Here is a 15,734-nt window from a genome sequence, read left to right as displayed (position 1 = left end):
GCCATAGGACAAGACCCTCCCCTCTTTTCTTCTGAGAATAAAAAAGGTCAACCAAATGAGCATAGGTTAGCATGAGGAACTCAAGCAGGCATGACGGTGCCTACCTGTAGTCCCAGCACTTGGGAGATATAAACAGACTGTCTAACAAGTCTGAGGTCAGACTAGCCTACATTGGACCTATCTCAAATAATAAAAAAATAAAAAAATTGTTGTTTTTATCCAAGGGAAAACTTTTTTGGTTTTTCAAAACAGGGTTTCTCTGTTTAACAACTCTGACTGTCCTGGAACTTGCTTTGTAGGCCAGGGTGGCCTCGAACTCACAGAGATCCGCCTGACTCTGTCTCTCAAGAGCTAGGATTAAAGGTATGGGCCACCACTGCCCTACTCAACTCCTACAGCCAAGTATTAAGAGGCAGTACGGGAGGGCTGGGGAGATGGTTGAGAGCAGTTAAAAGCACTTATTAGTCCTACAGAGGATCCGGGTTCAGGTTCCCAGCACCAGCGTGGAGGCTAAAACCATTGTCTCTCAACTCCAGTTCCAAGGGATCTATCGCCCTCTTCTGGCCTCTGTGAGCACTGCAGGTATATGGTGCATAGGCATACCTGCCCGTTAAACATTCTAACATAAAAAAAAAATACACCTTAAAAAAAAAAAGAGGGAGATTGGCTCCATGAGCAAAGGTGCTTGTCACTATGCCTGATGACCTGAGTTCAATGCCCAGGACGCATAGCTTCAGGAAGTTGTCCTGTGCCCTCCAGTGCCATGGTACATGAATGCCTTCCACATGGAGACAAATAATAGACTGGACAAGAGTGGGAAGTGGTGACTCTGTGTGCAGGGTGGAGGGTCATTTATTTCAGCCATTCTTCCACTCACCCCCTTCTAGGGTAAGAGTAAATCTTCACATGATCTTGTAGGAATAAGAAGCTCAGCTTGTATTAACCAGCTGTAATAGCCAGCACTGACGAGCCTGAGGCAGGATTGCTGTGAGTTCGGGGCCACCCTGGGCCTCCTAGCAAGATCCTACCTCAAACAACACCAACTAAAGAGTTAGAATTGTTTTTCTAGAACTACGCTCTGTTAAAGGATTCCTTTCCCATGAAGAGTACTAAACCTAAGATGAGCACATAAATTCAAGAATGTCCCCTCCAAAAAGCAGAAAAGAGAAGCATGTCCTTGCTCAAGTTACTACACGCAGCTTTCAGCCCCCAGGGCAGGTAGAAAACCTTAGCGATGCAATATGAACACATGTATCTGTAAAATATTCTGAACTAGCGTTTCCTTCTGTGTGATAAGGGAACAGACAAAGGCGTGTCTCCCTCCAGAACCTACCCATCTGGACAAACTGGTCTCACGAATGCCTTCCAGAAACCATACAATAACTCTCAGAACAAAACGAGCAACGAGGTGGTCGCATTCAACTTAAATGCTTTTATTGACAATGTCTTGGAACAATAAGCAAACAATGCTTAAAATTTCATCCATATTCACTTTCCACATGTCGAAAGACCTCAGGGTAGAAAAAAATAAAATAAAAATATAAATATCTGAGAATCCATCTTAATAAATAAATTGAAAACACAATAAAACGTTTTCATGGAAAACTGTTAATGTCAGGACATTCAGATCACCTCAACAATGCATGATCAGTAACATCACGATGAACATTGACGCCGAAGAGGAACTACAGTACGTGGATATAGCTATTTAGTTCTATCTACTGGAAAATAAAGTTCAATTTTTCTCTTAGTTTAACATTGGTCATGTCTAATTGGAACACACTATTGCCAGGTACACAGTAGGTATTGTTAAAATCAGCTGCACTAGATACAATCCGAGAATATCCAGCACCAGGTTAATTCCAATAATGAACCCAACAGATTAGTTAATGCTATGAGAAGACTAAGGAGAAAGAGGAAAGAGACACAGACCCAGGCCTGGCTCACATGCTACTAACTACCAGCTCTCAGGTGTCACTAGGAACAATAGACTCCATGCGCTTTTGCTACAACTCCGGAAGAAGTGAGGACTTGAGTCCAGATGTGGATGCGATGCTTTCAAGTCCATGAGGCCCACAGCCTGGTGTGTTTCACGCACAGACAAGGTCCTCCCTAGGTCTACGGAAACCCTCGAGGGAAGACGTGGTTCTCCTCTCTGTAATGCACCAGCTCAAAGCAGTGGCACTCTTGGATGCCGGCTGCCTCCCCTTCCCTGACCGCTCACAGGGCGAGTAGTGTGGGTGAGCTGAGGGAGTCAGAGGAGGGCTCGTTGCTGCTGCTGCCCTTCCGGTGGGCAGCTGCACAGCTAGGGAAGGAGTCAGCCTCCGGGTAGGTGAAGACAAAGGAAGACGTGTAAGTAGCACAGCTGGGAGTACAGGTGACCACCGGAGTGCATAGGGGCTCCAGCTCTGTGACCATGGGCCCCATCCCCAGGGAGCTGCTGTGTAGGGGCTCCCAGTCTGCTGCATAGAAGGAACCGGACAGGTCCATGTCTGGCACAGACCGGGCGGTCTCAGAGCCACTGGGTCGGGATGGTGGTGGGTACAAGAAGTCATCGAAGGGCTCAGCCTTCAGCTCCACATTGCTGATGCTCTTGACTGGCTCCAGTGATGTCTTGGGCTCAGGGTCATTGAGAAGAGGCAGTGAGAAGGCCTCCTCAGACTCTGGGGTAGCAGCCTCAGGCAGACCCCCAGTCAAATCCAGGGAAGCCACCGACATCTCTTCTGGGAAGCCCAGGTCATCGGGCATCTTGCAGGCAGGTCGGTGGGCTGCCAAAATGAACTCCAGTTTTTCCTTCTCTTTCAGCAGATTGGCAATCTCCGTCTGCAAGGCAGACTTCTCCTCTTCAAGTTGGTCTGTCTCCTGCACAGGGAGAGAGGAAGGAAAGCATAAGACACAGTCTTGCCTAAGGAGCCTCATCCCTTAGTCCCAACCTCCAACTTGGAAGTTGCAGAAGTAGCCAGCAGGCTCTACCTACCGCTTGGAGAGTATCAGTCAGCTCCCTCCTCCGATTCCGGCATTTGGCTGCAGCCATCTTATTCCTCTCCCTTCGGATTCTCCGTTTCTCTTCCTCTTCGGGAGACAACTACAATAATAATAAAAAAGGTCCAACATTCAGTAAGATTGTCATCACCTCCATTCAGTCACCCCAGTGAAACTGGCTCCTACAACACCAGCAGCTCTTGGTGAAGCAGTTTTTTTTTAAACCTGCAGTTGTCAGGCTGGGTGTGATTTGCATATAAAGTAAGATCTTTAGCAAGGGAACAAAGAAGCGACCGAGCTAAAGAACGGGGTAGGAAGCTGTCCGGGGAAACTATCTAGGGTACTTCTGGGGGCCAACTATCAGAATCTGACAAGGGAGGGTAAGGGCTTGGAGTCACGGCTCCAGATCCGGAAGTGCCGTGAGTTGTATCAGGGTTCTACTCTCTGTTGTGTCCTCCCCGCCCGCCAGCCCCCCCCCCCCACCTGCGCGCTGCCTCCCAACCCCAGGTCCAGAATCGCTCGCTGCTCACCTGCTCTACTTTGCCTCTCCTGCCAATGCTCTGCGCTCTGCCGCCTGACATGGTCTTCACCAGTCCGGTCCTGGAGTAAGCCCCAGTTGACGGGGTGGGGACTCCGTAGGGATGGGGCGCTCTGGTCTGCGATGGGGCCACGGAGGAGACCAGGGTGGGCTGCACCAGCCACTGCAGGTCTGGACTGGTGGAAATGGCTGTCACCGTGGGGATAAAGTTGGCACTGGAAACGGACAGATCTGCGCAGAAGTCCTGAAACAAAAGAGAAAGAAGAAAGTGGAGGTGAGCGAGCAGGTTCCAGACACAGGTGGAGCAAGTAGCCTTAGTGTCGCATGCAGCAAGGAGAGAAAGAGAAACATTCGGGTCAGAGACTTGCTTATGTCTTCCTGTATGTATCTCATCCGAGATAAAAGCTCTCCCAATTTCCTCCCTTGAATTCTGCAGCGCAGCTTTTCTCCTCCATCCTACCGCTGCGTTCCCGTTATCCCTTCAGCATCACTCGCTTGAAAGGGGGTTTGATATAAATATCCCTGACGTCTGCGCTGACGCAGGCGCCGCTCCGGAGTCTCCAGAATGAACTCGCTTTTTATCAATGAAACTACCTTACACACCCGCCCGCAGCGCCCTCCTCCCTCCTCCCTGCTCCAGGCTGCCCCAGGAGGGGGGATTGCCGCTGTTTGCAGCCTCGCAGGCTCTCCTTAGCTAGTCTTAGATCGAGCCCCGGGCTGATCTCAAAGACAAGACACCAAGGGAAAAACGCAGGCCACTCAAAATAACCCTGCTGCGCGGGAAGGGGGTACTAAGTCTTACTATGACAAGCGTGCAGGCGCTCAGACAAGTCCTAGATTCCCAAGCTAGGGCTGTTCTGTCCGCTCCAGTCTCCCTCCCAAGAGAAAAAGTGAGACCCCTTTCCAACTGACGTCCCTGAGTGTCCCATCCCGGTATCCCCTCCTCTGCGACCCTCAGCGCGGACCCGGCGGCTGCACGAAGGCAAACTCACCTGTGCGTTGACAGGGGATCCCATGCTGGAGAAGGAGTCGGCTGGGGAATGGTAGTAGGAAAGATTGTCCCCGGCCGGGGAGGCACTGCTGCACCGGGAGGATGATGCCTCGTAGTCGGCGTTGAAACCGGAGAACATCATGGTCGAAGTTTAGGGAAATCCAGGCGAGGGGTCCAGGGACAGACACTGGTGGGAGTTGCGGAGCAGAGCTGGGTTGGGAGCGCGATCACTACTCGTTCGTGGCGCCGCTGGCTCTATCCAGTCTTCTCAGTTGCTAGCTGCAGTCGCGGTTGGAGTAGTAGGCGCCTCTGCCGGTGCCTTTATAGAGAAGCGCTGTGAATGAACTTGGCTGATACGTCACTGGCACTGGGCGGAACTGTGGCGATGGAGGGGGAGGAGCGCGCCAGGGCCCTCTGCAGCCGCCCTGTCGTCAACTCCCCGCCCCAGATCCCCCGACCCCCGACTCGTCAAGTGATTTTCACCTCTGAGTGTTCACATTAAGGGTCTTAGAGGGTCTCCTGAACTCCCCGTATGTAGGATTTCGGGGATAGTCCCCCCCGGACTACAGGGACCGGCCGTGGAAACCTGCTGACGCAGATGTCCTAATATGGACATCCTGTGTAAAGGAGGGAGGGACTGACGGGAACTGCTTGCCGGCTGCAGCCAACTCTGAGGGTGCAGTGCGGAGGGGGGAGGAGCAGATTGGGGGCCGCGATCGGGGGAGGGGAGGCGGGAAAGGCAGAGAAGGCGAGCGAACATTCGCACCTGATTCAATGTGGACCCATTTGTCCCAGGGTCAGGGCACGAGATGGGGTCGCCTCCTTTCCATGGTCCAGAAATCTGGGACCTTTCTGAATCTGGTATTAGGAGAAACAGATACGTAACCCTAAAGGCTCGAACCCTCCGTTCCCAAAGGAAAGCTTGCCCACCGCAAATCAGTGCAAATAAATAAATAATAAATAAATAAAATGGTATCAGCTTCTCAGCCGCTCGCTCCAACCCCTGGCCTCGAGTAACACTAGGACTGAGGTTGGAAGAAGTGAAGGATTCTAAATAAGTGCACAATAGCCCACTTTACCTATGATACTGAGTCCATTCATTCATTCGTGTTTTAAAGGAAGAAAGCACCCCCCACACTCCCCGGCTCTTAGCCACTTGGAGGTATTAGGGTAGCTGTCAGCCCCCAAAGACACTGGCTGAAAAATATTACGCAAAACCTCCCTGCAAGGATGCCTGAAGGGGTCGTTTGCCTAGTTTTGAGCTGGGGGGGGGGAGGGCGCTGGGAGGGGGCGGTTATTAGTGAGCAGGGGGGACAGCTCTGGGTTACAAAGTGAAGTGATATCGGGCGGAGAACGCAAGTCCGTGCTGGGGAGGTGGGGGAGGGGGGACTGAATCCAAGCGTGTAACTGCGCTTACGGGGACCGGCAGCGGGTGATTTTCCAGTTCGGACCTGAGAGGGAGGGGGACCAGAGAGGGCTGGAAGAACAGTGCCCAGCCCGTGGTAGGGGAAATTTTGGCTTCTGGAACCTGAGCACAGCTCTGAATCTTGGAAGATGGAACTTTGGGGAGGCTAGGTGTGTAGAACACACCCCTACATGCCCTCAACCTCCGCCGTCCTTCTGCAAAGGACAAGCCAGGTTAGAGTGACTGGGCTCGGCCCCAGAGCGCCGGTCACCCCTGGGGTACGAAACCGCAGACCCTCGCAGAACTCAGGTGTCCATTGGTCTCCATTCTATAGATTCCTGGGGGGTCAAGCCAATCGGTGGGCATTCCAAGAAAGGCTAGAGAGGATTAGGGCAGTGAATGTATCTTTAGGGGCGCAAGGGGCGCAGAACCGCAAACCTGCCTCGGGCCGCCGCACCCGGGAGCTAGGCGATCTTGCTATAGATAGTAACAGCGAGCGGCTGTTTACAGCAACACAGCGCCGCCAGGGCCGTCTCCAGGCGACGCGGCGCGGCCGGCGCACGGTCCGCCCATCGAGGCCACCCGCCCTCCCTGCTCCCCAGAGGCCGCGGCCTCCCTGGCTGGGCTGCGGCCGCTCCCGCCGCCTGACATCACCCTCGGGTCCGGGGGCTGATCCCGGCTGGCTCCTGGCTGTGCGCTAGCATCCATTCTTAGAGATCCAAACCCGGCGGGAACCGGGAGGGCAGGGAGGCGGGGATTCGTGGAAATAGGCCACTTGCTATTTTTGCATTCCCTGTCACAGGCAGAGGTGAAAACAGAATTTCATCATTGTATGTCATTGGTTTATGCTGGTGGGAATTTAGGCACCTATTTTTTTCTCACTCGAGAGAGGGGGAGGGGGAAGAGAACAACGCGAGACACAAACACAGGCTTCTTGTAGCTAGCTGCTCAGTCCTGCTGTGATTTCGTCGCTTTCAGCTCTCTGAATTCTAACGTCTCTCATGTGCTTCCACTGCCCTTTACTATGAGAGAGAGAGAGAGAGAGAGAGAGAGAGAGAGAGAGAGAGAGATTATGCAGACATCTTTCCTCTTATTAGTTTCGACAAAGTAGGTCAAACTTTGAATTCCTGGGTCTGTCTGGCCTTGCCTTCCACTCATAACTGCCCCTCAGGGGCTCGTCGAGAAAACCTAGAGGGATTTGATTTGCTTTCTGTGCAGGTTTGAAGCAGCTCCGGCCAACACCTCAAAGATATGTCAAGATTTTATATCCAGGATTTATCTCATACATCACTTATGCCTCCTTTGGCAATTAAAAAAAAAAAAAGGTCTTGGGGTTAGCTTTTCTCCTCCGAATAGCTTAGCTCTTTTTTTCTCCCCTGGCACCATTATGGCTAGAGTGTTGGACATCTAATACATCTGTCCTCTGAAAAGGACAAGCTGGAAAGCTGGAGACTGGAGAGATGGTTCAGTGGTTAAGATCACTGGCTGGCCGGGCGTTGGTGGCGCACGCCTTTAATCCCAGCACTCGGGAGGCAGAGGCAGGCGGATCTCTGTGAGTTCGAGACCAGCCTGGTCTACAGAGCTAGTTCCAGGACAGGCTCCAAAGCCACAGAGAAACCCTGTCTCAAAAAAAAAAAAAAAAGATCACTGGCTGCTTTTCCAGAGGACCTGGGTTCAATTCCAACACCCTCTCCTCGTGTTCCTGGGCATCAGGAACACATCTGTTGCACAGGCATACATGCAGACAAAACACCTATACATATAAAATAACAAATAATTTAAAAAGGACATACCATCTATTAATATCTTCTCCCATTTATTTAACGAAGACTATTGAGGGATTGGGTTAGAGGCTGACATTTAAATGGGGTAGACCAGGCCAGACATGTGGTGCCTGCCTTTAAACCCAGCACTCAGGAGGTAGAGGCAGGCAGATTTCTGAGTTGGAGGCCAGCTTGGTCTGCAGAGTAAATTTCAAGACAGCCTAGGCTACACAGAGAAACAGAGTCTCAAAAAATCCAATATGTGTGTGTGTGCGCTGATATATATACATATGATAACATATATGCATATATATGTAATAAATGGGGTGGACCTATCCTTTCTTCACACAGAGAGCCAAGGCTCCCAGGGAACAGAGTATTATGGGGCTGCAGTAATGGCTTGACAGATCTAAGAATGGAGTAGTAAAGGGCACAAAGAGGGTTAGTGACAGAACTCAGAGGAAGTGACTGAAATACAGAGGTGGGATCTAGACTATCTGTCCCCTGGGTAATAACATGACCAGGCTTAAAAATGGTCAGAATACCATATGGGGTTCAAGCTCTACTCGGATCCTCCCATCTCCTTCCCCACTAACAACCAGTGTTCATCCTGTAAGATAAAGATACTCTTACATCTCGATTTACTCATGGCATTAATTCATTAGCATAAAATTCACACCTTAAGAAATGGGGCAGGCCAGGCGTGTGGCTCGGTGGCACAGTGACTACCTGGCCCTGAGTTTTATCCTACCATCCCAAAACCCAAGAGCAAGCAGAGAAAAGAAATTGTGTTAGGTGTTTTGGCATAGGTGTTTCTAGCAGTGTTCATCCCGGCAGCCAGAACACAGAAACAGCTGTGTCCATCAACAGAGAAATCGATTTTTAAAATCTAGTATACGTCCGTGTAGAGTGAAATAGTGTTCTCACTCTTTTTCAAGAGTGGAGGGCATCTGTCCTTTGCAGCAGTCTGGACGAACCTACAGGACCTCATGCTAGGTGAGATAAGCCAAACACCAAGAGACAAATACCTCATGATTTCACTTACGTTTGAAATCTCAGACTGTGAAACTCTTGGAAGCAGAAAGAAGAAAACAGGTTACCAGGGGCTGGAAGGAGAGGGAAAGTTGGCCGTAAGATACAAAGATACAACTAGGCAGGAAGAATAGGCTGTGGTCTTCTACTGTATGGAACACACACACACATTTTCAGGTTTTGAGACAGGGCCTCAAAGCTGACTGAAAATCACTGCGTAACTGAGGATGACTTTGAACTCCTGACCTCCTTCCGCTACCTCCCAAGGGCCAGGATTACAGATGTATGCCACTAAACCTGGCTAATAACATATATCAAAATATCTACAAAAAGAAGAAAGGATTTCAGATGCTTTTATCCACAAAAAAATTGTAAACATTTGAGAGACGATGGATGTACTAGCTACTCTGGTTTCATCATTACAGAATGTATATACATATTAAAATATCCTTCACAAATCTTTACAAATGGTCTACCAATTAAAAATAAAGTTATTCTCTCTCTCTCTCTCTCTCTCTCTCTCTCTCTCTCTTGGTTTTTTGAGAGAGGGTTTCTCTGTAGAGTTATTCTCTTAATAGAACTCACACATTGTAACCTAAAAATAAAGACAAATCAGTGCCTGCGTGTGAACCTGTCTTTGCCATTTGCAAAGGTCAGAGCAACTTTGAGACCTGAGACAAGCATGTGTGCTCCAGAGCGCACAGTGCTGCCTCCCAGTAGGGCAGGGATTCTGGGCTCTGGACAAGTCTGAGCATGAGGCGGCAGAACCTTGGCAGTGAGTGATTATCTGTGTTTTGAGTTCCTCTCACTGGAAATCAAAAGTCAAAAGATTACAGGCTCCCTGGGCTGATTTTAGCCCAAATTAAAAACGAATTCAGAGTGGGCGCTGTAGCTCCTGCCTGTAACCCCAGCCCTCCGCAAGCCTAGGAAGGAGGGTGACTTTGAAACCAGGCTACACTGGGAGCTCCAGGCCACCGCTGGTGAAAAAGTGAGACTGGCTTTGTCTTGTAAAAACAAAAACAAACAAACCAACCAAAAAGATGAGCTGTGGCGCCCCGTACCTGCCTGTAAGACTTGTACTTGGGTGCTGAGTGTAGGAGGATCAGAAGCTCAGACTTATCCTTGGCTAATCAGGGGATTCAGGGCTAGCTTGAGCTAAAGGAAGAACTGAAAGAAAGGAAGGAAGAGAGGGAGGAAGGAAGGAAGGACAATTCTTTTTCTTCAGCAGATTTGTCTTATGTCATGCAGGCTTTCCTGCTTTTGCTCTGTTACGTGGTGAACCTGAGCAGCGTCAAGACATTTGGTAACGTTTGGGGTTGGGTGTGCATGGGTTAGCCTGTGTTGTTGCAACACTAAGTGAAAGGCTGCTGTCTGAGCCGCCTACGTACGTAAGTGCTGCCGCACAGGCCCTGTCCCCAGCATGCAGAAGTAGTTATTTATTTAGGGAAGTGTGGTCTGGTGGTGAAGGGTTGTGGTCGGAGCACGAGACTGGTAGTCAGGAAGAAGTGCACACCAGAATCAGCTCTTGGGGTGACTTAAGAAAACCGTTTCTTAGACTTCTTTTGGCCATTTCTGTGCATGACTTTTTCTCCCCTTTTTTGGAGACAAGGCTGTGTAGTAAGTTCAAGGCCAGACTGGATTGCCTGAGAGCCTGTCTCAGAAAGCCAAAAGGGGGGAGGGTGAAGGACAAGACTGTTATTCTCGAGTATGAATAGTTGAAAAACTGGGGGAGAGGAAATAAATAGCATGTTTGAGCTATCTTCAGCTGATGCAGACTGCGTGTAACATGCCAATGGCTCATGGTGGGCGAAAGATCAAAGGCTCAGACTCGCCCTTGTTACGCTACCCTGTAAGAAGGTCAGCAGTGCCCATACAGACACCCCATTGTCTCTGATGACAGTTAACTATTGGAAGCGTTCTAAATGTGTTCATTCTGAATGTCTGGGCCCAACAAGAAGTGTCTCGCAATCCCTGTGAGACTCACATGCATGTGAGCCCGGCACAGGGTCTCCGGGATCAGGGCTACTCGTGGTAGTATGCCTCTGCTTGTGAACAAAGCCGTTGTCCTTATTTAGAAGAGCACAGGCGCAGATTTGCCACTAGCACCACCCCACGCACCCGCCACCACCGAGACTAATTAGCGCGAGTGATTTAGCCTCTTTGGGAAGAATTCTGTTTTCATTCTGAACAAGTCTTGGCTTTCTGACAAGAGATGATGCTTCAATGGGAACCCCATCCTGCTGCTAATGTGGGCACTTAAACAAGGCTGTGGAAGCCCAGAACACCATCCATCTGGAGCTGAGGAAATGGGACCTAGGGTGCTGAAGACCGACTCCCTCAGCCCAAGCCTGCTGCATCTTTCACCAGCGCCGGCAGAATCACACAGCCGTTCGTCTGCCACGCTGAGCCTTGCTTCAGAAACAAGAACACGCTATCGGGCAACAAGGGAGGTCTTCTTCGGGCTGCCAGCTGCTCTAGTGTCCTGAGCTGACCTTCTGTGGCTCTGGTCAGCTTAGCTGCTAGGATTCCAAAGGAGCCTCCCATAATACGTCACTAAACCTATAGGACAGCCACACACCCTGAGAAACCTCAACTTCAGGGCTCCCAGCCAATGAGAAAATCTCACCATCATCAAGGGCAGGGCCGAGGGTGACTAGCAAGGGCTGGCACATGACGCGCTTCAAGGCGTTGAGGCATCTTATCCATCATCTTACTTAACCGAACCTGAAAGAAGCATTGATTATTATAGTGCCAAAGAAATCCTCCTTTCTCAACATGGAAAAATCCAAACCAGTGTAGGGGACTTCAGAGCGAAGCTGCCTCCTGTCCATCACAGATTCAACTCAGATTTAGCAACTTCTCTTTGTCTTCCTGTTTGACTCTGTCCTGTGAGAAGACTTCCAACTGTAGTACCGTCAGCTGAGGTCTGATCCTCCTCGGCTGTCCTTTTACCTGCAGGTCTAACCCTGCAGGATGGCTGGGGAACTCTGAAAGTGACTCACCTAAGAATCTCACCTTCCAGGCAGGGGGCCTCACTTGCCTAGCACGCGAAAGGCCATAGGTTCAATCAAGACCTAACACCACAATTTTTCTACCTTTCGACTTTGGGATACCCTGGACTGTGAAGTCATCAGTTAAGACAAGGTGGATGAAGAGATCACCCCCCTGGCAGTTTCTACTTCCTCATTTCAGGGTTCTGAATTAAATCAGGACTCCAAACAGATCTGTTGTCCCACTCACCCTGCTTAAAATGCAATTTTTAAAGTCAAACGTCCAAGCAAAATGACACTCCTTCCTGGTTCTCTACAGCTTCTCGGTCCAGCCCTTTGCCTTCTGACCTCAGCTTGTACCACAAGCTTTCCCTCCATGCCAGCCATGATGCTGCGGTCTTCCTTTTCCCGAAGGTACCCTGCTGGCTCTGTTGCTGGACCACCGCTCCTTGTTTCCTCTTGCCCCCAGACAGTGACCTGTTGACTCTTCCTCTCAGCAACTGTCACCATCTCCAGGAAGCCTACCATGCCCCTCCCCTGGTGCTGCAGGCTCCCGGCCTTCTGTCACTTTCTGTCACGTCCCTAGGTTTCCCTTTTAGTGAGCATTTCTGTCTACGACGCTGATACTGTCTGTTTGTCCATGCACCTTTTCACTGCCTTCCTCAACTAGACCCTCAGCTCCTCAAGATGGGAGTGCTTACCTGGTTTAGTGAGTATCCATCTTTACTCGGTGCCTACTTTTTTGACATGAGCAGGCGTTCAGTTAATGCTTGTGAAATGAATAGATGTTAAAAAGAAGGCTCGTGAGTCTTGTGGCTGAGAAAACAGCTTGGATCTCCTTATTTGGATAAGAAATTGTTGTTTGGTTTTATTGTTTGTTTGTTTTTGAGACAAGGTTTTCCTGGGTTGTTCAACTGGGCCTCAGACTCATGGTGGTGGTCCTGCATCAGCCTCTTAAATGTTGGGATTGGTACAAAGAGTTACGATGGGTGTGACTTCTTCCCACAAACCTCCTCAGAGGAACCAAAACCCTGGTTAGCATTTTCATGAGCAGAGTAATTTGAAGACTTATCAACCTAAGGTGTATATCTGTTCTAAGAACTGCACAGACCCATCTTCCCAGCTCTCTGAATGTTTCTGCTGCCTGCAACTTTGGAAGGAAGATCCACTCCACACACAAATGATCAGTGAGATCTAGCACACACACACACACACACACACACACACACACACACGGGGGCGGGGCAGGCATCCTGGGTTATAAATCAGATTCTTTTGCAAAAATTCAATTGTAATGCTACAAATAACTTTTTAGAAAATATTTGCACATAAAAATGTAACTTTTTTTTTTTAAAGTTAAAAAGCACTTCCTAGGTGTAGCAGACCCTGTTTACAATCTCAGCACTAGGGAGGAAACAGGAGGATAAGGAGCTTGAGGGCAGCCCGGGTTACATAATGGCAAGACTATCCCAGTTAATAGTGAAATAAAAGCAAACTAATCACAGAGGCATGGTAAAACTTGTATGTGAGCCAGGTATAGTGGCTCACACCTTTAATAACAGCACTTGGGAGGCAGAGGCAGGCAGATCTCTGTGAGATCGAGGCCACTCTGGTCTACATAGGGAGACCCTGTCTCAAGAAAACAAAAACAAGAAAATCTTATACAGGCTAAGTCTCCTGGTGCAAGATTATAATTCCAGCTACCTGGGAGGCTGAGACAGGCATACCATAAGTTTAATGCAATGAAGTGAGACTCTGTTCCAAAATATAAAATATGAGCTGGGGTGTAGTTCAGTGGTAGAGCACTGACCTAAAATGTGTGACCCTGGGTTTGTTCCCCAGTACAGCAAAGCATAAATAATAAACTTCCATTATCCTAAAATGATTAGCTATCCCTCCCCAGTAATTCAAAGTAAAAACAATGTTGAACTGAGAAGGAGTTTTTATTTTTAAAAATAAATTGTAAGCCTGGCACTTAGGATTTGGAGACAAGAAGATTAGGAGTTCAAGGCTATCCTGGATCCATATGCCGTTTGAGACCAGCCCAGGATATATGAGATTCTATACACACACACACACACACACACACACACTTGACAGTATGATGGAATGCTGGAATCATGCCAGAACATTGAGTTCCACGAGGAGGGAGGAAAAGCAGCTTTTCCAGTACCTCATAAACGCCTCACACAACAGGATAGGGGACCCACGTTTCTTGCTTGTTTCTTGAATAACCCTCGTCCCTGCTTCAGCTACTGGCTTCTGGAACAATCTAGCTGTGACTGAACACACTCAGGCGGGAGGCCAGTGTACATTGACTTGCTTGAACTGCACAGAACAGAGGGCCTGGTCTACCACATAACACAGGGTCACCGAGGAGCTCAGAAGCAACGTTTTCATTAGCCCCATGGGGCAGGCCTGATTTCTGCAGCCATAGACACCACCTGTGTGCCTACCCAGGCACACACATGCAGCAATGAAGGCATGGCTCTTCTAGCCCTCTGTTCAGACTCATTGGTGGCTTGGACTAAGTCATGGGTTACCTGCGCAGACAAACTCTGGCTGTGAGTTAACAGCCTCTGCTTTTGCCTGGACCCTGATTGCCACAAATAGGAAATGTGTGTGTTTGCAACTAGCACTTTGACATCCAAGTCAAGTTCATTTGAACTCAGAGTTTCATCTCTAGCTGATGTTTGTCTGAATTTAGAACTTGGAAAAGAGAGAACCAAAGGGTTATGAAATAGTCTGGAGAAATTTAAAAAAAAAAATAACAAAACAGAAACCTCTGAGGTTCGTCTCACGGTCTCATTGGCCTACTGAAACAGCTCACCAGCTGATAAAGCCAAGCCACGGGAGCCAGCAATTCTCACAGTTTCGAGTCATTTCTTGGAACAATTCCTTCTTCTTTTCTTCCTCCTCTTCCTCCTCCTCCCCTTCTTCCTGTTTTGTTCTGTTTTCTGTTTTTTAAAGACACAGTCTCACCACATAGCCTTGGCTAGCCTGTTCTCACTCACGTAGCCTGGGGTAGTCTTGAGCTCCTGGAAATCTCCTGCCTCAGCTCTCTGAGTGCTTGAAGTATAAGCCTGTTCCTCTATGCCTGGTTCTTCCTAACCCATTTATGAGCCGTACGGTAAAATGACCATATGAAGAGAGTGGAGAGTTTCACATCAAGTGTCCTAGACTGTATGTTTAGATGAGAGGAGCTCTGATTTGTTCATATCCTACATCTAGGTTAAGATTAATTTAGTTGTATTTTTATCAGATGACTCTATTTTGTTTTCTGTTTTTCAATGGTTTCAGAATTGCGTTCAAGGGAAGAAAGGGGTTTTCACATACTCAGAACATCACTTCCTTGTATATGGGCCAGAAGGTACTGAGATAGGACCTCTGCAGTTAATCCATCCTTAATTCAAGCTGTGCAGACTCTAGAATCCTGATCTCTACATTCTCTCCACACCTTTGGTGAACACCTACTGCGTGCAGGCGGCTGGAATCCATAGGAAATAGGCAAGCTTCCTAAGGTAAGACTTAGTGTCTGATAATGAATGAAGAAGAGAACAAACAAACATGCCCGATAAAAGGAAATGCTAAGGAGTTTGTCACTCAAGTCTGACAACCCACATTTGATCCCTGGGACCTACATTGGTGGAAAAGGAGAACCAAGGCCATGAAGATATCTTCTGGTCTCCTCGCTCTCCCTCTCCCTCTCCCTCTCTCATCTCAAACACACACACACATACACACACATACACACACACACACACACACACACACACGAGATTGACTTTTCTTTAAAGTAATGCTGAGTTTATTTAAAAATGGGAGAATATGTTGTGTTGTAACTGTGTTGATATTTTCATCAGGGTAGAGGGAGGAGACACCACGAGAAGTGAATGACAAGAAGGAACTAGCCCTGCTGGTGGGGCATGCCCGCAGTGCTAACACTCAGGACACTGAGGTGGAGGTGGTGGAGGTGGAGGTGGAGGTGGAGGTGGTGGTGGAGGTGGAGGTGGAGGTGGAGGTGGAGGTGGAG

The 15,734-nt window shown here is 48.9% G+C and overlaps 1 protein-coding gene across 1 annotated transcript; it reads right to left on the bottom strand.

Annotated features, from left to right (window-relative positions):
* Window positions 1–1,412: 1,412 nt before the first annotated feature.
* Fos (Fos proto-oncogene, AP-1 transcription factor subunit) lies at window positions 1,413–4,816 on the bottom strand. Its single transcript, XM_050164648.1, has 4 exons — window positions 4,513–4,816; window positions 3,513–3,764; window positions 2,978–3,085; window positions 1,413–2,862 (listed from the first exon to the last, which is right to left on the bottom strand). The coding sequence occupies exons 1-4, from the start codon at window positions 4,651–4,653 to the stop codon at window positions 2,221–2,223; spliced, it is 1,143 nt and encodes a 380-aa protein (XP_050020605.1). The 5' UTR covers window positions 4,654–4,816; the 3' UTR covers window positions 1,413–2,220.
* Between the last annotated feature and the right edge of the window lie 10,918 nt (window positions 4,817–15,734).

This window comes from Alexandromys fortis, unplaced genomic scaffold, assembly GCF_014885135.2.
Source record: "Alexandromys fortis isolate MF-2015 unplaced genomic scaffold, M_Fortis_MF-2015_v1.1 scaffold_159, whole genome shotgun sequence".
NCBI lineage: Eukaryota > Metazoa > Chordata > Mammalia > Rodentia > Cricetidae > Alexandromys > Alexandromys fortis.
The sequence above is the reverse complement of the archived record's forward strand: the minus strand, read 5'-3'. Positions and strand labels throughout refer to the sequence as shown.